The sequence below is a fragment of the Aulonocara sp. 'chitande type north' Nkhata Bay genome, linkage group LG16, assembly GCF_057382095.1.
Source record: "Aulonocara sp. 'chitande type north' Nkhata Bay isolate Kocher_YH1m ecotype deep benthic linkage group LG16, A_spYH_male_GT1.1, whole genome shotgun sequence".
NCBI classification, from domain to species: Eukaryota; Metazoa; Chordata; class Actinopteri; order Cichliformes; family Cichlidae; genus Aulonocara; species Aulonocara sp. 'chitande type north' Nkhata Bay.
The window spans coordinates 8,597,105-8,624,503 of record NC_141359.1 but is presented as its reverse complement, the minus strand read 5'-3'; the positions used below and the strand labels follow the sequence as shown (position 1 = coordinate 8,624,503).

At 39.7% G+C, this 27,399-nt stretch overlaps 2 protein-coding genes across 5 annotated transcripts in view; both read right to left on the bottom strand.

The window, feature by feature from the left end:
- Positions 1–6,986: 6,986 nt before the first annotated feature.
- Positions 6,987–16,734, bottom strand: arl5a (ADP-ribosylation factor-like 5A). The gene is made up of 6 exons (XM_086266706.1): positions 16,381–16,734; positions 10,404–10,464; positions 10,109–10,256; positions 9,878–9,961; positions 9,294–9,445; positions 6,987–7,633 (listed from the first exon to the last, which is right to left on the bottom strand). The coding sequence occupies exons 1-6, from the start codon at positions 16,424–16,426 to the stop codon at positions 7,585–7,587; spliced, it is 540 nt and encodes a 179-aa protein (XP_086122832.1). The 5' UTR covers positions 16,427–16,734; the 3' UTR covers positions 6,987–7,584.
- A 134-nt stretch (positions 16,735–16,868) lies between these two features.
- The window catches only part of cacnb4a (calcium channel, voltage-dependent, beta 4a subunit), a 34,008-nt gene continuing 23,477 nt past the window's right edge, over positions 16,869–27,399 (bottom strand). For 2 of the 4 annotated variants that reach the window (XM_086265484.1, XM_086265485.1), the window contains exons 6-15: positions 27,255–27,382; positions 26,440–26,519; positions 26,224–26,243; positions 25,230–25,310; positions 21,977–22,035; positions 21,779–21,888; positions 21,506–21,657; positions 21,039–21,134; positions 20,715–20,891; positions 16,870–18,934 (exon numbers count right to left, since the gene is read on the bottom strand). In XM_086265484.1, coding sequence (XP_086121610.1) covers positions 18,671–18,934; positions 20,715–20,891; positions 21,039–21,134; positions 21,506–21,657; positions 21,779–21,888; positions 21,977–22,035; positions 25,230–25,310; positions 26,224–26,243; positions 26,440–26,519; positions 27,255–27,382 — 1,167 coding nt within the window. In that variant the 3' untranslated portion in view covers positions 16,870–18,670. Of the gene's footprint in view, positions 18,935–20,714; positions 20,892–21,038; positions 21,135–21,505; positions 21,658–21,778; positions 21,889–21,976; positions 22,036–25,229; positions 25,311–26,223; positions 26,244–26,439; positions 26,520–27,254; positions 27,383–27,399 lie in introns of all 4 variants that reach the window. The other 2 variants (XM_086265486.1, XM_086265487.1) reach the window with 2 other exon arrangements.

The window sequence follows — 27,399 nt, the reverse complement described above, 5'->3', positions numbered from 1 at the left end:
GGGCGACAGCACACAGCTGCGGTTTCTACCCAGGTTATCATGTGGCTGACACAGCCAATCACAGAGAACTGCTCTCGAGTTTCAAAATCTAAATATACCTATCTGATCCTTTCAGAAAAGAGCACCTGTTGAGGGTAATGCATCAGCGGTACAGTTATGAGGAAGGCAGTGGGCACTGGCAGTGGGGTCTCAGGAACACAAAAGTAAAGCCAGACTGTGACAGTGCTACCCAGTGCGAATGGCTTTGTGACAGACGTAATGTTGACAAGCAGCAATTTTCTGTAAAAGATATGGAAGTATGTATGACCAAGGCGTGAGCCGGCGAGGAGAAGGCTAGCTTAAAGCAGAGCATGGTTCTCAGTGTCAGATCTGTTGAGGTCATCCATCAGCTGATCCTGAGCTGACTACATCCTGTTAAGAACCAAGTCAACATCAAGCTGAGGATACAAACCAAGAAATGAGCATATGCCTCCAAAAAGTACAAATTAAAAATGAATAGCTACTCGAAGGTGTTGCTACTACACCACCAATGCCCCTTGAATCAGAAATAAGCCTCTTAGAAATTAAAATGTCTAAGAAAGACTTGATTAATGTATTGAAATTATGACTGAGAACATCTAAATAATATATTTTTAAATGATTTTTTTGCATTGCAATCCTTTAAAATACATCTTTCCTGTTTTACTGCCATGAAAACAGTTTTAGGATTTTTAAATTCATTGTATTCCTCACTGTCACATGTTTTTGTGCACATCAAATGAAGACATTTTCAAAACATGAACAACCATAAAAGTGCAAAATATTGCAATTCCTATTGCTGAAAATACATTTTAAACCTTGTTTGGAAGTTTGAATTAATGCTTAAACTGTAAGCTGTAATGGCCAATTCACCAGCTGCCCACTGCTTTCTATTAAGTTAAAAACACCAAGAGAAGAAATCAATATTTCTGCCATCACAGGGGCAGCTCTAGATGTCCTCCTTTTTCATTCTATAAAACAGAGTAATATAGTTTAGCACCTCAAAGGTGAAGCAGCTGGTACTTTTTTTAACAGTGAATTTCCAGGCCGGTACAGCAGAACACTCAGGTGTCGTGTGAGCCACATGCAACAAAAAAGAAAAAAGCATTTTGCTATTATAAATAAATCAAGAACTATTTCTGGACCTCAACCATACAGCTGAGGTCCAGTGGTAGCTATAATTAACACAGCAATTCACTGTAAATGTATAGAAGACCAAGAAGTACCCTGCATTTTCTGTTCAGATGATGTGCCTCTATCGCTCTGGTATTTTATATCATTACTCTCACTCACTGCACCAGGAGCAGGGTGCTACCCGAGGACGAGATGGACAGCAGCAGCTGAATATCTCCTCTCTCGCTCAGTGTGCCTCTCTCGAAAGTGGTGGTGACCCTCCATTCTCTTATGAACTGGATGCTTGCTGCTTGGTCCTCATTGCCAACATCACTGCAACTAAAACAAAACAACAACTTGAGTGAGCTCACTTTTCCAGTTACCCCAAGAGATATCTACCCATGGTATATACAGGATCTGATGAGGACAGATAAAAATATTCTAGGCCTTATATTTCAGTTCCAAGTTCTGATTTTTTTTTACTTTTTTTAAAATTTTGGATATTTCTTGCTTGTCCCCATAGAGTGAAATATATTGCTCCTGAGAAGAATGAAAAACAAAATATAGTTATTAAATATAGTTTCTTATTGATTTTCTAAATCTAACAACAAACAACTGTTTTAATAGTTGCAGTTTCTTTTGGAAGCGTGTGCACTATTTAAATTTCAGATTTTATGGTGCATCGAAGATAATTATGATTCTGCCATCCCAGTGCCAAAGACACCCAAGGAGGTGGCTATGTGATGCATAGTCATTGGACAAAAACGACTGATGACCAGTGAAACCAGAACACAACAGCTGCAAGACAGACAGCTACAACACAAACACTGCCAAGGGTCAATGATAAACCACCAGCACCTAGGATAAGTATGAAGCCCAGTGAGGTAAGAGCTTAAAATTAAACTAGATGGTCAGTCATAGACCAAAAGATGCAGGTGATATCACAAATAATAACCTATCAAAATGTATAAATGATGATATATATACCCTACTTTTTCTAGCTCTATAAGACACATGCAATAAGCTGGTTGGTTCTTGTAAGCAAGAGCTGGACTGATTTAATAATAAAATTTTTATTCTTTTTTGATGATTGAACAGTCAATATTAGCATCATTGTTGTGAAGACACTCACTGACCACCTGTTCAACTGCTCATTAACACAAATGTCTAATTAGCCGTTCACGTGGTAGTAACAAGTACTGAGACATATAGACATGGTAGAAACGACCTGCTGAAATACAAAGAGAGCATCAGAATTAAGAAGAAAGGTGCCAGATAGGCTGATCTGTGTATTTCAGAAACTGTGATCTACTGGGATTTTCCCACACAACCATTCAGGGTCCATAGAGAATGGTCTAAAACAGAGAAGATATGTAGTGAGCTGCAGTTTTCTGTGAAAAAATGTCTCTCTAATGCCAGACGTTAAAGAGTAACGCTCAGTCTGCTTCAAACTGATAAAAAGGTAGTAGTACCTCAATTACCAGTCTTTATAATCAAATTATGCATAAGAGCATCTCTGAACACACAGTGCCTTCAAGCAGCTGGACTAAAACAGCAGAAGACTACATCGGGTGGAGCTCCTGTGAGCGAAGAACAGGAAGGGGAGGCTACATTTTGCAGAGGCTCACCAAAGCAAGACAAAAGAAGAATGGAAAAATATTGTCCGATGAGCCTCAATTTCTGGTGTATTAGAATTTGGTTTAAAGAACATGAAAACATGTCTCCATCCTGCCTTAAATAGATAGTTCAGGCTGACACACTTTGGGCCCCCTACCTGAGTGTTGCTGCTGACCATGTCCATCTTGATGTTTCGCACAGGATGATGTGTCTTTTCACAAAACTCAGATAATCTCAAATTGGTTTCTTGAATATTGCAGTATGCTCACTGTACTCAAATGGCCTCCACATTCACCAGATCTCAGTCCATCGGAGCTCCTTCGAATGTGGTGGAACTGCAGATTTGCATCATGGATCCACAGCTGACAAATCTGCAGCAGCTGTGTGATGCTGTGATGTTAATATTGACAAAACCTCTGCGGAATTTTTCAGCACCTTGTTGAATCAATGCCACAAAGAATTAAGACAGTTTTGAAGACCTAAGGTGATCCAACCCAGTACCTGTAAAATGTACCAGCTTTCAAACACACTTCTGCGGGAATTGCAGTGGCTGGCACATACTCAAAATAAAGTGAGGACACTGGTCTGTTATTCTGCACTGTGTATTTATGAAATGTTTAGTGCTGTCTACACTATTTATTGGTATTTTGGTGAAAGGGCTTTATTTTGAGTTGACATGCCCACCACAATAAAATCTGCTTTTAATGAAACATGTACAGTCTGACAATATGAGAAGCTATAGACCACAGTCACCTCTGCGTGAGCTTTAATAACAATGACACATCTGTTGAAACATTTGCATCATTAAATAAACAAATCAGCATAGGTATGAGAAAAGTGAAAGAGTATGCAAAGCACATGAGTCCATGTCTCTAAATTTTCCTAATTTTATTATATATACAGGGAGTGCAGAATTATTAGGCAAATGAGTATTTTGTCCACATCATGCTCTTCATGCATGTTGTCTTACTCCAAGCTATATAGGCTGGAAAGCCTACTACCAATTAAGCATATTAGGTGATGTGCATCTCTGTAATGAGAAGGGGTGTGGTCTAATGACATCAACACCCTATATCAGGTGTGCATAATTATTAGGCAACGTCCTTTCCTTTGGCAAAATGGGTCAAAAAAAGGACTTGACAGGCACAGAAAAGTCAAAAATAGTGAGATATCTTGCAGAGGGATGCAGCAGTCTCAAAATTGCAAAGCTTCTGAAGCGTGATCATCGAACAATCAAGCGTTTCATTCAAAATAGTCAACAGGGTCGCAAGAAGCGTGTGGAAAAACCAAGGCGCAAAATAACTGCCCATGAACTGAGAAAAGTCAAGCGTGCAGCTGCCAAGATGCCACTTGCCACCAGTTTGGCCATATTTCAGAGCTGCAACATCACTGGAGTGCCCAAAAGCACAAGGTGTGCAATACTCAGAGACATGGCCAAGGTAAGAAAGGCTGAAAGACGACCACCACTGAACAAGACACACAAGCTGAAACGTCAAGACTGGGCCAAGAAATATCTCAAGACTGGTTTTTCTAAGGTTTTATGGACTGATGAAATGAGTGTGAGTCTTGATGGGCCAGATGGATGGGCCCGTGGCTGGATTGGTAAAGGGCAGAGAGCTCCAGTCCGACTCAGATGCCAGCAAGGTGGAGGTGGATGGAGTCAAGCTCAACTCCCAGTCCTACTGCCAGTTTCTGGAAGACACCTTCTTCAAGCAGTGGTACAGGAAGAAGTCTGCATCCTTCAAGAAAAACATGATTTTCATGCAGGACAATGCTCCATCACACGCGTCCAAGTACTCCACAGCGTGGCTGGCAAGAAAGGGTATAAAAGAAGAAAAACTAATGACATGGCCTCCTTGTTCACCTGATCTGAACCCCATTGAGAACCTGTGGTCCATCATCAAATGTGAGATTTACAAGGAGGGAAAACAGTACACCTCTCTGAACAGTGTCTGGGAGGCTGTGGTTGCTGCTGCACGCAATGTTGATGGTGAACAGATCAAAACACTGACAGAATCCATGGATGGCAGGCTTTTGAGTGTCCTTGCAAAGAAAGGTGGCTATATTGGTCGCTGATTTGTTTTTGTTTTGTTTTTGAATGTCAGAAATGTATATTTGTGAATGTGGAGATGTTATATTGGTTTCACTGGTAAAAATAAATAATTGAAATGGGAATATTTGTTTTTTGTTGCCTAATAATTCTGCACAGTAATAGTCACCTGCACACACAGATCTCCCCCTAAAATAGCTAAAACTAAAAACTACTTCCAAAAACATTCAGCTTTGATATTAATGAGTTTTTTGGGTTCATTGAGAACATGGTTGTTGTTCAATAATAAAATTATTCCTCAAAAATACAACTTTCCTAATAATTCTGCACTCCCTGTATATCCAGAGGTTAAAGCAGGACAGAACGATCCAGAATGACATTCCAGCTTTTCCGCTTAATGCATAATCAAATAGGTGAGTTAAATTTCAGTGTGCTGCAGCCTGGTGTTGTTTCCAGTTGAAGGCATGGAAAATGTAGTCAGTAAATTACAAGCAAACATTATCCCACTGTCTTGCTGACACTGTCAACACAATATAATGCCTGTTATTCATTCAAGGTGCAGGTGAACATAAAGTTGGGATTGTGGAACTTCAACATATAGTGAACATAAAGAGAGCAACTGTGCTTAAAGTGCCGTCCCCCAGGGAAGGAAAAAAAAAAATAGTGATGGCCACCAGTGCTACTTCCTAGTAGATGCGCCTATGGAGTAAATTAGAAAATGCTATGTTATTTTCAAAAAAGCTGACTTCTGACCTTGAGGTTGAGGTCATTGAGATTCAAACTCACAGGGATTTTTAGTAGCTGGACCTATGGTATGAATTTCAAAATCCTATGTCGCCTCATTCTCAAGTTCTTGCATTTACAAACTTGGGTGTCCAGGCTGCCTGCCCCCCTGGCAGAGTGACAATAATACCGCATGAGCTATTGGCTGAGGGGTAAAAACATCTGAGAGTCAGAGAAAGACGTCAGTAAGTCAATGAGAGGACAGGAGAGGAATTTATATATCCAAAAATATATATACCAGCTTCTAAAGTGCGGCATCCCTGAAAAAGCTAGAAAACCACTGGGATAAATAAATGTAAAATCTGCCACGACAGTAGATTTAATATCTTCTTACATGTTGATAAATTGTGCTGTCTAAATCTATAAAGAGTAAAAGTAAAATTCAGAGTCAACAGAGCACGGGTCAGCAGATCACAGCATGCTCACAAATAAAACACATTTACGGGAACAAAGAATATAAATTATTGTTAGAAGTTATTCTTTTTCACATGCTGTACTCCTTCACCTGATCTAAGGGTTTAACTCCTAAGTACAGCTCGTGTCTAGTGAATATGAAGTGTCTGTGTTTATTTTTAGATTTTACTACATTTGCAAATACTTTCCATTGTGCAGGTCATGTTGGACTTCACTGCAATTAAATTGGTCAAGACTTACCATACAGAAAAGCATCTTACTGCTCTTTGGTTTCGCTCCAAGAAAGACTATTTAGTCTCTTTTGAAGAACAGATTAGAATAAAAACAAGTGAAGAAGTGCAGAGCTGGGTGAATTAGAAAAAAGTGGAATTACTACTTCTGGTGACACTTTCAGGACTTGTTATAGCAGTATTTGCAAACTCGTGGAATGACTAATGCTTTAAATCACCTCAATGTGACCTCAGCGCTACAGATATCCAAACATTTATTTAAATGTCCGAGCCAAAAAGATAATCAAGTCAAACCATGGCAAGAAATTTGGGAGTCAGTTGAGGTCAGATGTCAAATTAAACCAATGGAAGAGGAATGGAAACCCTATAACATAGACTGGCTTTGGTTTCTGTTGGTTTTAATTTTTCTGTTTCAGTTGTGACAACCCTGCCATGCAGTCCTTACACAACTGTGTCTTTTCCTCTTAATCAGGCACTGTGTGCTGCCTACATTTTATACCTGGTCCCTTCTTCTCTTTCTGAATCCCTCTGCCTTCCTACACTTTGGCTGTCTCTTCACTGTACTTCTGTAGGTGCTCGTCATCGTCCCTGAAAAGCTTCAGGGACCACAAGCTCGTGTGACGCATTCTGCCCCCTAAAGGACTAAAAAAAGAAAACGTCCAGTCACACTCACAGCATTCAATATGGTTCACAGATGTCTCTGGAAAAAGCAGATTCAAAAGAGTCGCCAGAAAGAAATACTCATTCATGACACAATGCAATTCACCTGAAACAAATAAAAAGACTTTATTTCAGTGATTATTAACAAGGACTGAAAGGAAGAGGGCACACTGTGATTCTACCCTCCCCTCTGCATGTTTCAGTCGTCATCAACCATAATCGCTTGAACATTCTGCTGCAGGCACCAAGTTTGAAGAGAATACTGGACTGTTCACACAGAGAGGCAATTAAAAACCACCACAGCCAGTTCGGCAATACTGCAAGGCCACCATGGGCTAGACTCACACGTAGCTCAAGAATAAGTCCATGTAGAGTTCCAAGGCAGATACGTTGCTGACCTCTGTGTTTTGTTCAAAGGAAAACCGTGCAGAAATTTCATTTTAAATAATTTGAGTCTCTTTGTTGTTCAACGTCCTTCTGGAAAGGTAATGTTTTTTTTTTGTTCTCAGTTCAGATGACTTTTGTAAAATAAATTATTACAGAAGTACATAAAGTTCTGGCAGCGGTCTGTCCATGTCAGTTTCACAAGGAAGAGGAGAGGGCCATCCATCAACTGACCTTACCCCCATCCTCATTTTCATATCTGGAGGCAAAAATAAGAGAGAAGGGGCACACTCCTAATGAACGTTTTCAAAGTCATCATCTCACACGCAGCCGTGACATCATCCACTCAAGACCCTGGCACAACCTACAGGTTAAAAAAGAAAGAAAGACATTGGTGGAAGAGAGTGGGAGAGAAAAACAAAGAGAAAAGCATTAAGATAAAAAATTTTATACCGTACAAGAACAAAAGTTTAAGGGAAACTAATTGCTAATACTCTGGGCCTGTTACTGGTGTTATTTAGTAAAAGAATATGAAAAAATATTTAAAGTAATCACAAAATACTAAGTCTGCTAAATTTCACCCTTAATAAGCATCTCTTATTTTGCACCTGATGTGGCTCTGTGGTAGGTGTTGCTAGGAGTATTCAAGTGCATAACTGGCATGAACTGAAAAGAACTGAGCACCAGCGCCAAAGCTTTGGCTCTGTCCTATAAGTCATCATTAAGCCCCCATCCCAAATCTTTACAGCCAAGTCACACATATCGTGGCGATCGTGGCTCAAGAGTTGGGAGTTCGTCTTGTAATCGGAAGGTTGCTGGTTCGAGCCCCGGCTCAGACAGTCTCGGTCGCTGTGTCCTTGGGCAAGACACTTCACCCGTTGCCTACTGGTGGTGGTCAGAGGGCCCGGTGGCGCCAGTGTCCGGCAGCCTCGCCTGTCAGTGCGCCCCAGGGTGGCTGTGGCTACAATGTAGCTTGCCATCACCAGTGTTTGAATGTGCGTGTGAATGGGTGGATGACTGGATATGTAAAGCGCTTTGGAGTCCTTAGGGACTAGTAAAGCGCAATACAAATACAGGCCACTTACATATTTCCGCAATAATACTGGTATCTTGATAAAACAGATGTTTTGTGTATTATTATAGGTAGCTAATTTATTTTATACAGTTGGCTGATGGGTTTGTAGTCTTTCATCAAATTTGTACACAGAGATCTTTCCATAATTAACATGATGAAAGCTCTAGGGTGCACAAAAGCCTCTGCATGTTTTTTCAGTAGTACATATACGCGGTTCTGCTACAGCTCGGCTTTAACTTTCTATTATCAGATCTGTGACACTATATTAATACGTTTGCCAGAATACAGCAGTTAAAGGGACTTATTGCTGCAATTTATAAATACCTGCCGTGTCAAACAGCATGCAGGGAAAAGGAAATAGAAAAAAGAAGGACCACTGAGTGCATTTATGCACAAAACAGTAACTTCGTTAACGTACAAATGGGTTGAGGCTTGAAGCTAAATAATGTTTTGTGTCCTCCAAAAAGACACTGTTAGGCTTCCTGAGCTGTCAGATTTATCCACATACAGCCCCCAGCTATTTCTAACTGAAGAGAAACATATTGATTCTACTTTAGCTGACTCTCATTGATCTGAATTGCTGTTTCTGGAGAGAATCACATGCATGAAAGCTGCGCTTGTAATACTGTGGCTGGTACATTATTTGCTTCCTCATTGGGTCTGCTTTGTTTATGACTGGCTAATTTGTGCAGCTTTTGGTAGAAGGAGAGTCATTTCTCAAATGAACAGGCTGCCTCTTTGTTAATAAATGAGAGCAATGTTAGTAGATCACCCTCACAACTTTCCACTCCCTCCAGTGCAATTTGGAGATTTTAGCTTCATGTTAATTTGCCCTGCTTAGTAAGTCTGACCCTTCATCACATTTTCCCTGCATAAAAGCAAATACTATATAATTATTTAATGCATACGTAAATTCAATTTTCCTCATATAACAAGTTTATATCCTCACCCCTCTCCTGTGAGGGCACAACAGGCCTGGATGTGCCACTGGTGGTCTTTGACGGAGGTAAGCTGGAGGCTCTGGGAGATCTCAGCCACAGACATGCATCCTTTCACATCCTGCTTATTGGCAAAGATCAACAGTCCTGCCTTTCTCAAGTCCTGGAGGCCAGAGAAGAAACATCAACAGAGAAGCCAAGATAAGGAAACATTTGTTTGCTTTATGTGTATTTTTAACACTGTGATGAGTTAACAGTACAGACAAAATCTCATTTACTGAAAAATGACTGATAGCATCAACTCAGAAAGACATTTCATATTCAGTGTACATACAATGAACCAGAAAACAATAATATTGCTACACACTTAAGTATATTTTCAGTAATATTTGAAATTTAAAAATGAAGCACCTTGAGATCAAGTTAATTTCTACTAGATTCTGACATGTGACAGAGCCTCATAAATAATGACTGCTGCATGGGACACATGGTTTCCATTATTTCATACAACAATCCATTAATATTAATTTGAATATATCTAATAAAATTACGTTATAATTATAAGGATCTTTGTCACTTTTTAAACGGTACTCACTTCATGTGCTAGCATTCTGTAGAGTTCTTCTTTGGTTACTGAGATCCTTTCTCTATCCGTGCTGTCAACCACCACAATTACAAACTAGTCGTAGAAGAAAGGGAGAAATAATGGACAAGTAATTAAATAACAACCCCTGCCAAACCACAGGCACAGTCATACATAACAGCACTGTAAGGGGAAGTTTTCAGAGTTTTCTTTCATTTAGTCAGAGTGAACATAATCTCATACCTCTGTGTTTGTGTAGTATGTATTCCACGATGACCTAAGAGACTCCTGGCCTCCGATGTCCCACATCAAAAAATGAGTGTTGTTGACGACTATCTCCTCCACATTGCTCCCAATTGTTGGGGATGTGTGTACCACCTCATTCATTGAACTATTAACATAAAAACAATCTTTAGGTTCTGTTGACAAGCAACATTTACAGAATAGCCACGACTATTTTTAATAAATTATATGACTTGAGGAAAAAAAAAAGGAAATATAAAGACGCTTACTGTACAAGTCAGATTTGGATACTTACAACTGATAAAGAATTGTGGTCTTGCCAGCATTGTCCAGGCCCACAATAATAACCTTGTGCTCTGAAAGGCAAAAAGACAAAGAAATCACAGACTAACAGTGACATCAATATCTGGGTTTAATTGCTAAGGACTAACTGATGTATGGCTCTTATGTAAACAAAGTGGTTGCTTCAAAAAGATGTCTGAATTGAGAGAATCAAACAATGAACTTTTTACTAATCCATACCGTCCTTTGGTACAAATTGTGTAGCTTCACACATCTAGCATCAGTGGGACATTGTGATGCTGCGAACAGTGTACCTTCACAGCTACAGATGAGTTAGTGGGCGGTTTAAAGCAAGCTTGTAGAGTCAGGCTGCAGCCATCAGCGGCTGTGGATATAACATACAGACGTATCTTTCTAATGCACAAAAAAGCTTTAGTGAAAAAGATAAACAAGAAGTGACAGCTGGGATCGATTTCCATCTTGCTGCTGATACAAACAGAAGGCAAGAAGTCCAATAGCAGACACAAGCATAAGTCAAAGGTAAGGTTTTAACTTTAGCCTAGAGTGAAGGAACAAAGCGCTGATTATTATTTTCTTAAAAAAAAAAAAAAAAAATTATGAAAAAAATGATGTTCCAATATTGCTGGTTGGTATAAGAGTACATTTGGTATACTGGTCATAATTTCTTGAATAACAGGAATTTTTCAATTTCTATTATCTAGATGTATGGCTTAACTAGAGCCTGACCAGTAGTATTTGCTGATATACTGGTACCAGTATTTATAATGGCCAATAAACGACAAAAAAAAAAAGTAAAGAAGGGACAAGAGAAACATCATTCAACCGTGTTATGAGTGTTGATGTGAGGGCTGCAACAAGTAGTAAACTAAAAATATTTGAATATTTAAATAGAGTTTTATAAAACCATGTAAATGTTTATTAGGAACAACAACATACTACAGCACGTCCTTGGGCCAGTATCAACTGCACTGTCTGCCATAACTGCACTAAATAGTAATGTGGCCCTAGAATGAAGGACAGAACAAGGGTAAATGTAAGGTGAATAAGATTATTATAATAAGTAAGTGAATAAGAAGAAAACTGGGGCAGAGACTTTAAAAAGCATGACGGCACAGAAAAATGTTGAATACAGACTGGGTAAAGCTTTCACATTTTTACATTATTATGAATATTATTGTGAAAGTTGTTCTAGAATTTGTCGATGCAGTTTTCTGCAGAATAATGAACCTCTGTTCATTTTTACTTCTGAGAAACTCACTGCTCTACTCAGTTAAGTTACTGGCCTGTCACCAGTTAACCTAGTTAGTTACCTAATAAAATCCTCCAGTTGTTTCTTTTTTAGTAATGCTTACTTTTATGAAACATTTGATGTCTTCTATGTTCTATTATTAATAAAATATGAAGTCATGAGATTTGCAAATCATTTTCTATTTACATTTTACAAAATTAAGTAACTTATCTCTATAAGAGAGCGAGATGAGGACTGAGGAGGAACAAAGACTGGTTGATGTCATTAGAAAAAAAACTAGTACATGACAGAAAAAGCATGCACTACCTTCTATTTGTATTAAGCTGAGCTTAACAGACTTATCTTCCTGTTTTGTTTATAGAAAAACTTGCGTCACAGGACAAATACACAAAGCCTGCATTAAGTCTCTCTTTCCTATGACTGTCTCCGGCGACAGTCATAGGAAAGAGATGAAGTACTGTTGAAATATGGGGAAAGCCAAAAACTGCACTTCCTCCACTTCCGTAACATTGATTCATTAGTGTTGAATTCTCTCGCAGCTGTTCTGTTCCCATGTTGTTGCAGTATATTGATAACTAACCTCGTATTGTGGATGAATAATATCAATTGTTCTCCTGACTGAAGTTTGGCCCGTGTATAGCATCCTGCTATGCGATTTCATTTGTCCCTGACCACCAGAATCCCTCACGTTAACTTTTATCGAGTGGAAAAAAAGTTGGCGTTCATCCTCCAGCTTCACTGTGCTAATGTTATGCTAACATAGCTGTGTCGCTAGCAATCACGTAGCACAACATTATATACCAGGTAGTCCAACTTCAGTAACCCTGCAAACACCACTGCTGTTTAGTTTTCTGTCTGCATTTATGTTGGAAGTGGTAGCAGAGCTGTACGTTTGAATTAGTTTCAAAAATCTCTCAGTCAGAACATGGTATGTCATGTTTAGGTGGAAACTAGCGAGCTAACTTCCTGTTAACTTCTAACTCCGTTAAATTTAATAAATTCTGTTTTCATGGATGCCTGGATGTTAAACTTAATTGTTACACCTGGTAAAGCAGCATCGCTGATGATTTAATTAAAGATGAAAGAATTTAGACCGTTTTTAACTCTTAGTGTTCGTTTGACTTTGGGACCTGAAATGGACGGAGTTTTGGACCCAGACTACTCCGCGAAGCTCCTCACTACGGCAGCCGTAATGCTCTGACAATCCATCAAGCAGTGCAGCTTAACAAAGTTGTACTAAAACATTTTTTAACAGATTTCTGCACGCCAAAATCGGTTCGAGGTCAGTAAGCACAACCAGAATTCATACATAAGGCGCACTCTCGATTTTTGAGAAAATTAAAGGATTTTAAGTGTGCCTTATAGTGTGGGAAATACCTTATACAGAAGAAAAGAATATATCGTGATATATATCGTTACCGCACGTGCTTCAAATTATACTGTGATATGGATTTTAGGCCATATCGCCCAGCCCTACTGCAGCTCTTCCAACTACAGCATTATCTGTACAAGCTAGTCAAGTTCGAAAACCCTGTTATAGTTTTGTTTATGTAAATGTAGATGGAAAACCCAACCTGTGTTACTCTGAATAAACTGCTATCATGAGATAAAACAGCCACTTAAAAGCTATAACATTTCATTTAAACTGGATACATAGACAAATATCAGCCTGTCGGTTGAGACCTATTGGCTCTTAAGTTTTAAATACTCCTATGCCTTTTAGCACATATGATCTATAATCTGTTATGCTGACGAACACAGAACATAAAAAGCGTTCATTTGCTTACACTAGAGAAGGTGAAAATAATTTGTGTGCTCTGGAATATTTTTTGGAAGACAGCGAAGAAAGGAATGCCATTATATCATATTATTGTATCTAGATCTATTACCACACTCGGTTTTTGCATGGATCCCCAAACTAACCTTTGACAAAACAACTTGTAATTCAAGGAAATCATAAAAAGTCCATAATCAGTGTGTAATCATGTACAGCTAAGCCTTCAGCTAACAAAACTAAAACCTCAAAACTGAGGAAGCGAAAACTTTTGCAAACAGATCTGTGCAAGGTGAAAAATGAGCTTTATATGTGCATTCTACCACACACAAAAATGTCATGTCATGTCAACATGCCATGTATGTTAATGTGCTTCTGTTCTTCCACTGGGTTGTCTCAGTCAGCTGGGTAAATGGTAAGACTTCTGAGATTTGGAAGCGCAGCTCTGAGGCTACATCCAGGGATGACAATAAAAGCTTTTCAGGCTTCAGGGACAGGATGGGTACAAGAAAATAAGAGCATAATTTAGAATTGAACAAATGGCAAATGTCTGGTCCTGTGACTCAGATGCATTATTATAGTATTGTCTGGCCACAAAACAGCTTATATGCATCTTAACATTACTCCTACATGTTTCTGGCCGTCAGGCAGATAATTAAAACACTACTCCTTACAGGGATTACTTTTTTGTGTAGGGGAGACCGGGGATAGTTGTAACGTGGGTCAGTTGTAACACTTCCAATTTCTCCAATCAGGGCTAAGTTTCAAATGATGTGACTCATCCTGTGCATGCCCAATTCAGTTCTGCTATCACATGTGAAAAATCAGCACATTTGTCAAACACAGACAATTTAACACGAAAAAAAGTAATTTGTATGCCAAAAAGTTTTTCTACTTTATTTCAATTTCTAATAGCATTATTTGCTTTTCAGTTAAACTCATCAAACTTAAATTGTGTTATTTGTATGTCTATGGGGATATATTCTGTGTAGGTCTTTAGTGCTAATGTTTTAGCCGTTGGCTGTAATGTTAGCTAGTTCATGGCTATAGGAGTCTGGGTCAGTTGTAACAGCAACAGTCTGGGTTAGTTGTAACAATAATGCAGATGTTACAACTTACCACACTATTACTTTAACTTATATTAAACAAGTTGGGGCAACGACATCAGCAGAGAGAGGTTCACTGGTCGCATTTGTATATGCGGTTAATGCCATTGGCAACACAATTCCTCCACTGTTTGTGTTCCCACACATACATTATGCAGACCACTGTGTCAGAGATGGACCAGTAGGAAGTACTGGTAGTGGAAATAAATCAGGATGGGTGCAAGAAACAGATTTCCTCATCTTTCTGAAGCACTTTGCAAACCACACCAAGGTAAGCCATGATAAAAAGTAATGGAATTGCGATGCTGGTGAACAACTACATTTTTTCAGCTTCATTGTTATGTTCAAAATTGGTGCAAGAGTTGTAGGTTATGATGCCCACTGAGCCAATGAGGCCAAACTCAAGGAAGACCAACCAAAATTAATGAAATATTCAGTTGCAGAAAATTCCATAACTTGTCTTTTTTGGGGGGGTTGGAATATGTTCAAAAGCTAGATTTCTGCATTCTGTCACACACACACAGAGCTACATAAATGGCTCTAAGTGCATTCATGTGTTGAATAAACAAAGATTACATGTTAATGTTTTGTTAGTACCCTTATTTCATTGTGTTACATTTCACCCCAGGATATGTTACAACTAACCCAGACTATGGGGTTAATTGTAACATTTCACTCTTTGTGTTTGAGACCATACCATGCAATGGGTATTGGGAAATTGTGCTGCAGAGAAAATAGCTGCACTATTTAATAGCCGAGACATGTAAATACTTTGCATTACATTTTGAATCCACTACCTTAAAAGAGCTCCAATTTACAGACAGAAATGTCAAAAATGTTACAACTATCCCCGGTCTCCCCTACATGACGACATTCTCTAACACATCAGTGTAAAGTCTCCCATATGTGTTGAGTTAACTTGAGTTAGAGTGAAGCTAGGTGACTGCAAAGACCTGTTTTATGTTATGATTCACATTATTTTCATACACATTAAAGTATTTAATGATCCTTTGTGCCCCTACAGAAGAGACCACACCCATCTGGTTAGACCTGTTTTATCGCAGGATAAGTGTGATCACTCAGAACATATGTATTTGCTGTGATCCTTCCCTCTAAGTGGACAAGCGAACCCACACAACTCACCAACGAAACGGTTCCCAACAGAGCTGCTGGATCCCCTTACTGTAGGTGTCAAGGGTTCAGATTCTTCCTTTAATTTGTCACCTATCAGAAAACTCCTGACACTAATCTGATAAGATTAAGTAATCACACTGGCAGTACAAAGTCAGTGTGATTCAGTCTAAAGTCAATCGCCTTGTTAACTGGAGAATTTTGCTGATGTAGCTGACTTCTGTGTGCTCTGTTGGTGTAGCCATCTCCAGTCTCAATGCCGGTGTCAACCCGGACTGAACACAGCATCACACTGTACCTCGGGGTTCAGGTTACAGAGGTTTCGCAAGGACCTGTTTACGGATTCAAGATCACTAGCCAGGAATCTACTTGGTTTTGCCTATCTGCGCTCTAGAACCCGAGAGCATAAATAATCTAACACAAAGTTAATTCAGAAATGGAGCGCCATGTTCGCAGAAAAACTATCATCTTTGCCGGTCCATTGGTGAAATGCTGACCATATCGTTAAATATAAACGGTAAACCATGAGGTAACTTTTAAATTCACCGACAATACCAATAATGAAACAGTAAACGTCCCGTTAGGGACAGAAACTGGTTACACGGCTAATTATGAGAGAATAGACCAGCGGGCCTTCTCTGACCACGGAGCCCCCTTAGCTCCTACACCTTCGACAGTTTCATGATGAATGCCGCAGCACCATTCTTACCTTGGTGGTTAAAAAGCCTCCATAACTTTGTAAATAGTATTCCCATGGCTGACGGTGATGAATTTCGATGCCAGCTTGTAATAGTTCGATGTACCTTAGCTAGCCAGCCTTGTTGTTCAGTCCTGCCAACTTCAACTAGCTAGCTAACTTGCTAACTACAACGACGATGACCTGTCAAAGCATTCAAATACAACTGCCATACTTATATGAACTGACTTCTACTCTACATGACCTACGAGGTGAAAATGTAGGTCCGACGACTGATTTACTGTATGAAACAAAACCGAAAACGCTTAACACTGTCACTTGCTAGTTCGTGTCAGCTGGCTGTTGTGAAGTACCCTGCGCTGTCAATCTTGCGCATGCGTGTCTAGTATCTTATGGAGCGCTATAAGGAAGGAAAAGCATTTATTATATTATATGATATGAAAACTTCATACACAACAGGTTTAATAATTATTAAATACAGTAACAGGTAAATTATTTTTTATGAATATTTCTATAAGCAAAAAACAAAAACACCCCACTGGTATCCATACAACAGCATAACAGCAGTTTATTTCATTACAGTTGTAAAATGACAGTGCACACAAATTCTAATCAATGCATCATTCTCTCACAGGCAGTATTCAAATCTTTTAAATCACTCCTTATGCTCCACTGTTTTGAAACTACAACAATAAAAGCTACTGTGTAAGGAAAATAAGAACGGAAGCCTGCTCGTCAAACTTCCCTCTCCAGAATCACAGCACAATGAGATCTCTGGTCTATGACCTGAAATAAAACGGAGCTTTTCAATATCTAAATATTAAAATACAATATACAAGGATGTCATGTAAAAGGTAATGCTATTTAATCCCATATTAGCTGGTAGCGTACATATAAATTGAAAGATGGGGGAGAACTGGCTGCTCAACATTTCCATAAAAGTAGCATGTAAATGACACTATTAACAAAGGCAGTGCAGTCCTGCCCAAGTGCTTTTAGACAGCTTCTTACTTATCAGTAGTCTTTAATAAAACTCAAGGAGAATACACAGAAAAGCTGTAAATGACAATATAGAAGAGGTGCATGTTAAATTGCTACTCAAGGAAAGTGTTTAGTGTTACTTTATTTTATAAAACCTTTTACTAATATATTTCTTTGTCTGATGGTTGGAGGGTGTAAGCAAGGCTTTTATATAAAATGACATAAATGGAATGTAATTTATTGTTCTGGAAATTGAACCTTACACAAATTAAAATTTCTTTCCTTTGATTATTTTTCAGTGTATTATATATGGAAGCCCTCAACATAAATCACTCACAAAAACCCAAAGTCTTGCTTATTCCATGTCCTACGAAACCCATGACAGACAACAGCAGTTAATTGACGCATGGCATGTGAGAAATGCGCTGTTGTGACCATTTTAAAGACTTCTGTGCTGGAAAAACAGCTTCTTTTTTTTTTCAAGAAACAAAATCATAAAATCACAAAAATAACATAACTCTCAGAATCACACTCCCATCAGGGGTGAGAACATAAACGCTACACTTCTAGGTCTAATTGACCTCTCATTCCTGAGGTTGTGGAGCTTTGAAATGTATTAGTATCTGCATGATTTTTCTCCTTTTCTGTCATATGATTTATGACAAAAACAGCGTTTAAAAAGAAAGGGAACGGGAAGCTACTGCATGAACCCTGAATTAGCCATTCATGTCACTTTAAAACAATAGTTGTAAAACTCAGGATTCTGGAGCAAGCTTTACAGGACTTATCACACACATCAAGGACAGCGGCACATTAAAGATGCATTAAACTCTCCTTCTACCATCTCCTGGACCCGTGCAAACAAGTTCTGCGCTGATCATCACTGCTGGATGCTGTCTGGCACTGGCCTGAGTCAGATGGTCCCTGTAATTACAATCCTACCTGCATGCTACAGTAACAGCTGAGACAGCGGGAATGGTCCAGAAGGGCCTAGTTTACTTCACTCACATGTCATACTGGTGACATATTCAAAAAATGTCCAACTTTCCCTCTTAAATATAACTTTACTGATCTTGTGCTACTTTCATATCCAGTACCTTGTTCACATCAAAGCAAGAGCAGGATTCTTATTTTTGGGTTCAAATGCTCATTTGTCAGGAGCCAAGGCCAAAGTAGATATGAGGTACTACACAAAATAAAAGGTGGTTTCAGTCCTCGTGAATGTAAGAGATTTATCATGTAATAGCAAACTTTCCCCTTGTGTTCACGGTGGTCGCTTGAAGAGACACAGGCCTATACTTTGTTAACAGCAGGCCACAGCTCAGAGCCGGTGCCTGGAGTCCTGGCTATAGCCTCCCGGGGATCCTCGGTTACGGTGGGGCTTATAAGAGTCCTGGTAGGGGTCCTGGTAGTCCTCCTCCACCAGAGGAGAGTGGTCCCTGCTGTGCTGTGAGCCTGAGGAGAGACGGTTGCGATTCTTCCGTGCCCGCTCGTTATGGCAGTTCTCATCGGCAGGCACTAGACTGCGACGTTCAACGGGCGAATGGTCTGTCGTCGTGTGGTTGCTGTTCCGGTTTCTTTGGGCCTGTTTGAGAGAAGTAATGCTGATTTCAAACTGCGTTTTGCTTTGTTAACACTCGAACAGAATCAACATAACTATGCATTTTTAATATGTTTGCATTAGAGTCCAACAGATTTATCAGTGGGCTGGTATTATCGGTCCATATCAGATATTTGATGATTGAAAAATCCAAGAAGTAAAGATGGGAGAAACACCCTTCAACACTTCAATAGTTAGTGCTGAGATTTTATAGTTTGTCCACCAGAGGGCACTTTGCAACTAATCTGAATGGAGCCAGACAGAGTGTAAACGAGTAAATAAAAAAATAAAATCATATCAAATAAAATTGTTTGTTACTCATGGTTATTTTGAGTCTTCTTCATTGGTGTCCCCGTGAAATATATCACTGTAGATACCAAAAGGTTGATTCTGTTCATCTGGACGTAGTGTTTTCAATGGGGCAAACGTTTCGTCATTCATCCAAGTGACTTCTTCTTCTTGATCAATGGTCATGAGAATTTGCATATTAATGATTAAGGAACTGACCTCACAGCCTACTGTTCATTAAGTGGTCTAGGTTCTGTTTTTGTGCAAATGTACTGTTTAATGATGATGTGGAAACAAAAGCCAAATGACTCACCTACGTTCAAAAAACACTAGAATCTGTGTAAAAAACATGCCAGCTGCTCTGGAGTCATGAATCAAAGTTTAAAGTATTTGGCTCCAACTTGAAGCAGATTGCCTAAAGGCTAGAGAGTACTGCAGAGATGAGAGTCTACAGGCAAGGTAAAGGCTCTGGTAGAGGTTCTTTGCAGTTTATGGACATCATATCTGCTAATAAGGTGGATATAAGATAATATTCATATCTGTATTTCAGTGCCATCAGTGAGTCATCTCATCCAAAATCAGTGCCAACATACAGCTAAACTCAAAGAATTATCATCAGACAATAAGAACGAGGAGTTCTGACCCCCACAGAGCCCTGATCCCATAGCCTTGGATTATATTACACAGAAGAATGAAGCCGATTCTTGGAACAAAAACAAACTACCTGCCAAGTACTCGGAAAAATACGTACACCTAGGAGGTCAGTTTGTCCTAAACACAAGTGTGATGTTTCACATGCACTTTTTCACAGAACTTTAAGTTCTTTTACAACTTTAGTTATTAAAGGTTCTATAGTTTCTTCACTTACAGTATTGAGGAAGTTACAATTACAATAGATTAAAATGTAAAAAGTTTTAAAATAGTGTTAAACCCCATTTCACTGTTAAACCATCTTGTAAGTAGGTACCAAAAATTATATTTACTTTATTTCACTATACCCTAACTACTACTAACCTTTAGGTGCCTGGGCTATACTGGGGATTTGGGTAGATAATGGACTCATCTGTTGTCCACTAAAACCTGCTGTGGATATTTTTCCAGCATTGAAAATGTGACAACAAACCATTATAACTCACTCTAAGCATTCAAGGCTTCTGATCTACATCAGTAAAGGAGCTGCAAGCTTTTTACTTTAAAGACAGCAGGAGGGCCTTTGTTTCTCGAAAGATTTTAGTGTGGCTTTCATCTTGTTGCTAGAACATTTTACTGCTAATACCATGCACCTCAGCTATGGCTTTAGGGCATAGTGCATTATCAAACGCTGAGTATTCACACACTGAAATGATCCAAATTTCCTTCTATCCGGCAGGTTGGTAAATCGAAGTCATACATGACTGAAATCTGGGATTCTGTAAAACAACAATGAGAAGAAAAGAAACCCGGGACAGTTTTTTGCTCTTTAACTTCAGAAATTCACCTGAATGGCAGCAGGATACGGGGAGAGAGCAGTGGAGCCCAGATTGCGTCCCAGGAGGGGGTTGAGCGGCATGGAAAGCGAAGTGTGCGTCGCACGCCAGTACGCCTCCAGGTACTCTGCCAGGTGTTCACAAGCATCTTCAAGCTGGTTCTCATCCAAAATAATATCAAACATCTCCTAAGGTTGGAAAAGAAGAGAGGAAGGTGTAATCTGCTGCTGCATTTGGATTTCTTTTCACCACTTGTGATTACATCATGAAACCTAACTTAAGGGAAGCAACAGCTTCTAAGTTAATTTAAAAAAAAAGGGGTGATGATTACTCACAGAAGGACACTGTGCTAGTTTCTCTGCTGCAACAAGCTGCACATTCAAATGTTTGCTTTGAGACTTCCCTCTTGATTTGATCAGCCTCTGCAAGACCTGTGGGTGACACAAAAACAGTCTAAAAATTAAGAAACTAGAAGACGAGTCGTAGCAGGCCCATGGAAATTGGACTCTGTTACATGTAGGTTTGTGACAAGAGATTCTTTTCTAGAAAATCCAGCCAACACAAGCAATGGCACGCCTGTCACTGCTCCAAACTCACATTACAGTCAAGACTATGACTTTCTCTCACTGCCTGAAGGGTTTCTTGGTATTTCACAGCTTACACTGACACTTGGCATGTTGTCAAGTACAACACAAAGTTTTTTGTCATTGTTTTTAAATAATATCAGTTTAAAAAAAATTAACATAATATATAGTATCCTGTTAGGCTAATGTAATTAAGTAACTTAAGCTTTTAATCTCACCTTAGGCGAGGACACCTTAACATGGACGATAATGGGTGCTAATGAAGTCTTGATGAGCTGCGCTGGGTGGTTAATGGTGTCAGCATCCAAAACCACCAGCTGTAAAGACCTGGCCAGCTCAAAGATCCTCTCTATTTCACTCTGGACCTCAGCTACAAAAAGTAAAGAATGTACGGCAGAGCAAATATGAATAAGAAACAATATGCAACATATTTACGCTCCACATCACCTATAAGACATGCGCATCATTGAGTGAGTTTCCTGTAGCTTTACCAAGGCTGGAGCGGGTGTTGGATCTCTCAATGATGGCCCTCTTACTGGGGTTGTTTAGTACTGACCTCTTGGCCAACGATATGTCAGCTGTTACCCTCGTGATGGATATCCTGGAACAAAAACTGTACGCGTCACACAGAGCACGGCCAGCACCTCGATGCAGTATATGACAGACTCTGCTTCGCTTTCACTGCTCACCTCCCATCGAACCTGTGCTTCAGGAAGTCAAACAGCGCTTTCTGCATCATGTCGGTGACCTGCAGCAATGGGGAGCGCAGAAGGCGGCGCAAACAACATGGACATGGGGAAAAGAGGAAGAAGAGAAGAATAGATTAAAACATTAATCTAATTAAAGGCAGGGGGAATAGGGAAGGCTGTCAAACTTGTTACTGTCACGGTCCCCGAGTCTTGCACCTCCCTGAGCCTGGTTCTCCGGGAGGTTTCTTCCTGTTAAAAGGGAGTTTTTCCTTCCTTTCCCACAGACACCAAGCGCTTGCAGATAGGGGGCGTTGTTTGATTGTTGGAGTTTTCTCTGTCTTATTGTAGGGTTTTGCCTTACAATATAAAGCACCTTTCTGTGTTCGCCTGTCTTGTCTTCTTGTCCTCCTCTGTGCCAAGTAAATTCTATTACCCTGTTCTGTTGTGTCCCACTTCCTGTTTTATTTTGGTAATGGTTGTCCTCTGCATCTTGCAGTGAGTGTTACTTCCCCTGTCTCATATGCTATTGTCTTCAGCTGTGTTTAGAGCTGCACCCGTTTCCTGGTCATGCACCACTTCTCGTCTATATATTATGTCAGTCTCCTCTTGTCCTATTTTACATTGTTTGCATAGTTGTGTGTTCTCTAGCATTGTTTTCCATGTCCTATAACTACCCTGCACTGCTATTTAAAGCACTTTGAGTGATCAAGCAGAGTAGAAAAGTGCTATATAAGAATCAGGCTATTTACCATTTGCTAACCAGTAGTTAATCTCTGAACTTCAGCATTAAAAGGCTCGCTTTAAGTTTAACTTCAGCATCCACTTGTCTGCCTTTGAGTCTGCAAAATTATCCACTACCCACACAGCACACCCAATGGCAGTACCAAGCAAGCAAAAGGTGGCTATAGAGGCTCATAACATGAGCAATTTTATGCAGCTATGGAGCAGAGCAGGCAGTAAAAGAAGCTAGCCCCCCATTATTCATTCTGATGGTCAGTCTCTGGCTGAGCCACATTTTTACATTACACACTTGACCAAGCTATAGTCTACCCTGTGAAAAGCTTTTTTTTTTCCCCATCCTGGCTGATGAACGTGGGTCACATTAAATAAAGCGATCAAAAGCTTCAGTGAGCGATGTCGCAAAGACGAGTGCACAGGTGATAAATTTGGGGCAATCCCTCGGTGTAGCTTTGAATATATAGGCTTGGCTGGTGAACATGCTTGCAGCTCTGAGGCCTTGAACTGAAACAGAAGTTTAAGTTCACAAAGTTACCCTCAAAGTCATACACTTATACTTCCCAAGGTCTTTGACTCAGAAAAGAAATACATGGATTCATGAATAAAATCAGGCAAAGGCGACTATTCGATTGTGCCAGTTGTCGCTCTAAATTGGTCAAAGTACACTGACAGTCACATTGGGTTGACAGGGGCTTCATGGCCATTGGGCTGTAACACAAAGCAGTTGTAAGGAATAAATAGTCCTATTAAAATGTCAAAATACATAAATGCTCTACTCACATTTGAGGTTCTTATTTAAATTTACTTAAAGGGACAGGTGAGGAAAAAGAAACATTTTCCGTAGTGCTCTTTATCCATCTATATTACCACTTTTGAAGATATTTAGTCTCCCCTAAAGACTATGAAGTGTACATATGCCATGACGAGAGGTCACACTTGTGTAACTGTGTAAGCTGTTCCATAGTTTTGGAGCTGAGGTGCTGAGGTGTGAGTCCCCCTTTAGATGGGTGCCAAGAAAATCCTTATCTGTGGACCTTAAAAACTGGTTTGGAGAATAGGGGTGAAGTAGATCAACAACACAGAGCCTCACCTCATTTAATAATGGGGTGATATGGGAAGATTTATGAGAGTGAGTTAAAAGCCTTGCAGTAGCATTTCGGGGAGATGTGAGGTCATTAATAGATGCTTTAGACAGACATGAAAACAGTGCATTACAATAATACAAGTTGCCTGTATTTTATGTCACAGTAGTAGATAGTAGACAAGAAAGTTGGCTGTGAGCGAGGGGCAATGACACATAGGAAATGGGCGGAATCAAACCCAGACCTCTGCCGTGCATATGGATCACTTACTCAACCAAATGAGTTTTAATTTTTTAAAGGAATTTTCAAAGTGCATCTTTTTGTGCAACAGTACAACTGCACAGAGCTTCATGCAACCTTGAAATATTGCATGTGACACCTATTAATTACCACGTGATTACATGTTAACTCTGTGGCACTGGCAAAATAAATAAATAAATAATATTATTGCTCACACATAAAAAAACAAAAAAAACCTGTAGGGTACTGCATGAACAGATAAACTACAGGTTTGGGACATGAAAAGTATCTCAAGGCATGGTACACATTATTTTATGTTTCTAATTTCAAGCGATGCTCCACTTTTTCAGACTGATGCAGTTTAACCAGAAGGTTGTTACCACGGCAACACCAGGATGGGAGACAAGGACTGTGATTCCATGACAACTGACTTCAGCACTCCCACCTTCCACAGCGTCCTTGGCCTCCTTTATGCTTTGCACTGTCGTTCCAACCAATTATCAACGAGCAGTTTGGATTTGGATGCTGTTACCCCGGGAACGCTCATCGCAGAATGAATTAACTGGGATTGAAATTCAGTAACTTACAACATGATGTAATATTCATGTAAGGCATGAGTCTGCATGGCCCATATGGACGCATGTTAAGGCAACTCGCCCTGCTGAGTTCTTTATCCAATAGATTTAAATTCCCGTTCCTGTCCAATAAAGATTGCAGACATGGTCTGAGGTAATACTTGGTTGCCTTCTTTGTTCATTCTGACTGATGAAGACACACTGCTGTCGAAATGTCAGCCTGATTGCACAATTAAAAGCTGTGAATTCATCAGCATGCTCCAGCCCCTTCTGTCCTTTCAAAGTTTGCTCACACTGGGAAGCACCCAATACAGTATTCTGCTGTAAAACGAATGTCACGCCACAGTCTTAGATTAAGGATGTCCTCACTAAGTAACAGTGAATTTGAATGAAGAGCACTATCAGACTTGTTATTTCCAAAGTGTTACTTGTTTTTAATAGGATCCCATAAGGATACTGAAGAATCTGCGTCTAGAACAAAGGACTTCTGAGTGGTCTCTTTCACCAGGACTAGTGAATTCATCCTTCATGATAAAAACGACTCATTTATTTGTTCATCTTTTGTGGAGGAAAAAAAAGGCAGAGTCAGCCTGCTGGAGGAGCAGCAGTCTTTCTTACCTCATAACCTTTCAGGGAGGGTCCCACCAGGACAACTGGCCTCATGGAGGGAACCACGTCATATGGCGGAACATGCTCAGCCTGGAGGTCCAGAAACACAGAGATAAAGTCAAGCTCTAATATTTTTAGCATTTGTTTCCTAAAGTCTGAAAGCAACCCAGAACTCTCCCAGTGTGTCTGAGTGTAAGTGGAGAAATGCTTTAACCAGTGCCAGCACCAATCCAGAGAAAGATGTTGAAATCAAAGATTTTAAACAACTTCTGCTTCGTCAAAACTGTGAATTAAAGATTAAATAGTAGTAAACACTGATGATGCAAAACCTGCTCTGAAGTTCACAACCTTAACTGGATGGTTGGGAATTTTTCCTTCCCACTGTTGGGTTTTTCTCTCTATGTATTATTGTAGGGTCTACCTTACAATATAAAGCACCTTAAGGTGACTGTTGTTGTGATTTGGTGCTGTAAAAAAAAAAGAGAAAAAAAGGAAGAAGAAGGTAGAAACTGATAAACTAACATATTATAATTAATACGATTAAATGACTAAGAATGCGGTGAATCAATTTAATGGTCGTATTAATTGTTTATGTAAACAAGGGAAGATCAAGATAAAAGAAAATATAAGATAAAAGACAAAGAACAGAGAGAACAGTGTCTGTAACGAGGAGGCGTCCTCTTCATTTGAGATGCAGTCAAGCAATTTCTTCCACTTTTTTAAGAAAGTCTTGGATCTTATGCAGGAGTGGTTGGTGTGTATTTGATCACACTGTCTCCAGCATGGCCGATGTGACTGGCATCATTTGCTCATAGCATAAGGTTCCAACACACTTTAATGTTAAATAAAAAGTTTGCCAAAATTACAGAGTAATCTCCACCGTCCATATATGTACGCAATGTATAGATCTGGTCTTTTGTTTTAAAGGGACACAAAGCCTTTTTCTAATAACTGACAGTTCACCTTTAATTACATAAATAAGCAAATAAGCTGTCACACTCACCACTTTCTGTTTCTGCTTTCCTGAAAAAGAAGAGAAATGTGTAGTAAGTGCACACATTTCTATCAGCTATGTTAAAGCCTTATTTTACTACAAAAGGTTAAAAAAAGATGCTCCTACTGATACACAGATATAACTGCAAAGCAGAAGACAAGACCATCCCTTGTGAATCTAACCGTAGCATTTGCTATTATAAATAACCGGATCTGTGCAACCAACCTGCAGAGTTTGGGTTTGGTTTGAACGTTCCTGACACCATCTCTCCCAGACTGGAGGAGGAATTCCCACTGGATTTACTGCTGGATGGATAACACCGGATAGAAAGAGCAGTGTTACTGTAAAAGCTAATGGGATGATTTCATCTGTCACCACCACCGCCCACGAATAAACTCACTATCTCCTACAGTCATAAACTGCATATTATACTATGTTCTTGGATTTAAATAACATCAAAGAACTGGTGAATCAGTGATGTGTCTGTAAAGTAAGGCAGACTTCTACTGAAAGATATAAATACATACAAGACAAAAGCGATTGCATTAATCAACGACTGGCGTGCAGTTTGTCGATTGTTCTTTCACTGTAAATATATATGACCTAAATATGTCATCATTTTTCTTTCTGTACTATTGTGATTACATGGCTTTGTGATAGAAATCACAAAGTACCTCACAGTGACAAGTGCTTTTTTTGTATTTTATGGTAACTGCGAAAGGATAATAGTACTCAGCACCATTAATCGTCTCGGTGACTACAACCCAGCATCCCATCTGATGGAAAATTCTGTGGTGGCTCTGATCCAGATATACCTCCGAGAGCCTGGACCACACAGCACAACTTGGATTTCATCCACCTGACATCCTGCTTATCTGCCAGCCTCTACTCATCCCTAAAGTGGCTCGCTCTCAGTACAATCCCAAACCCTTCAAACTCTCTTTATCCCATTTGATCCATGTCTCTTCTCTGCAATATCTGTTGCTGCTGCTGACGCCTTCGCTCTGCCGCACTCATCCAGCCCTCCTCCTCCTGCTCACCCAGGGAAGCGTCCTCTCTTCTGTTCCTGTTGAAGGCGGATGTTCTCCAGCTTCAGTGGGCTGGGAATGAACCCAATGTCACAGCCCTCTTTCACCAGGCGTCCAATCCACCAGTCATTGTTGTATTTCTGAAAAACAGAACGAG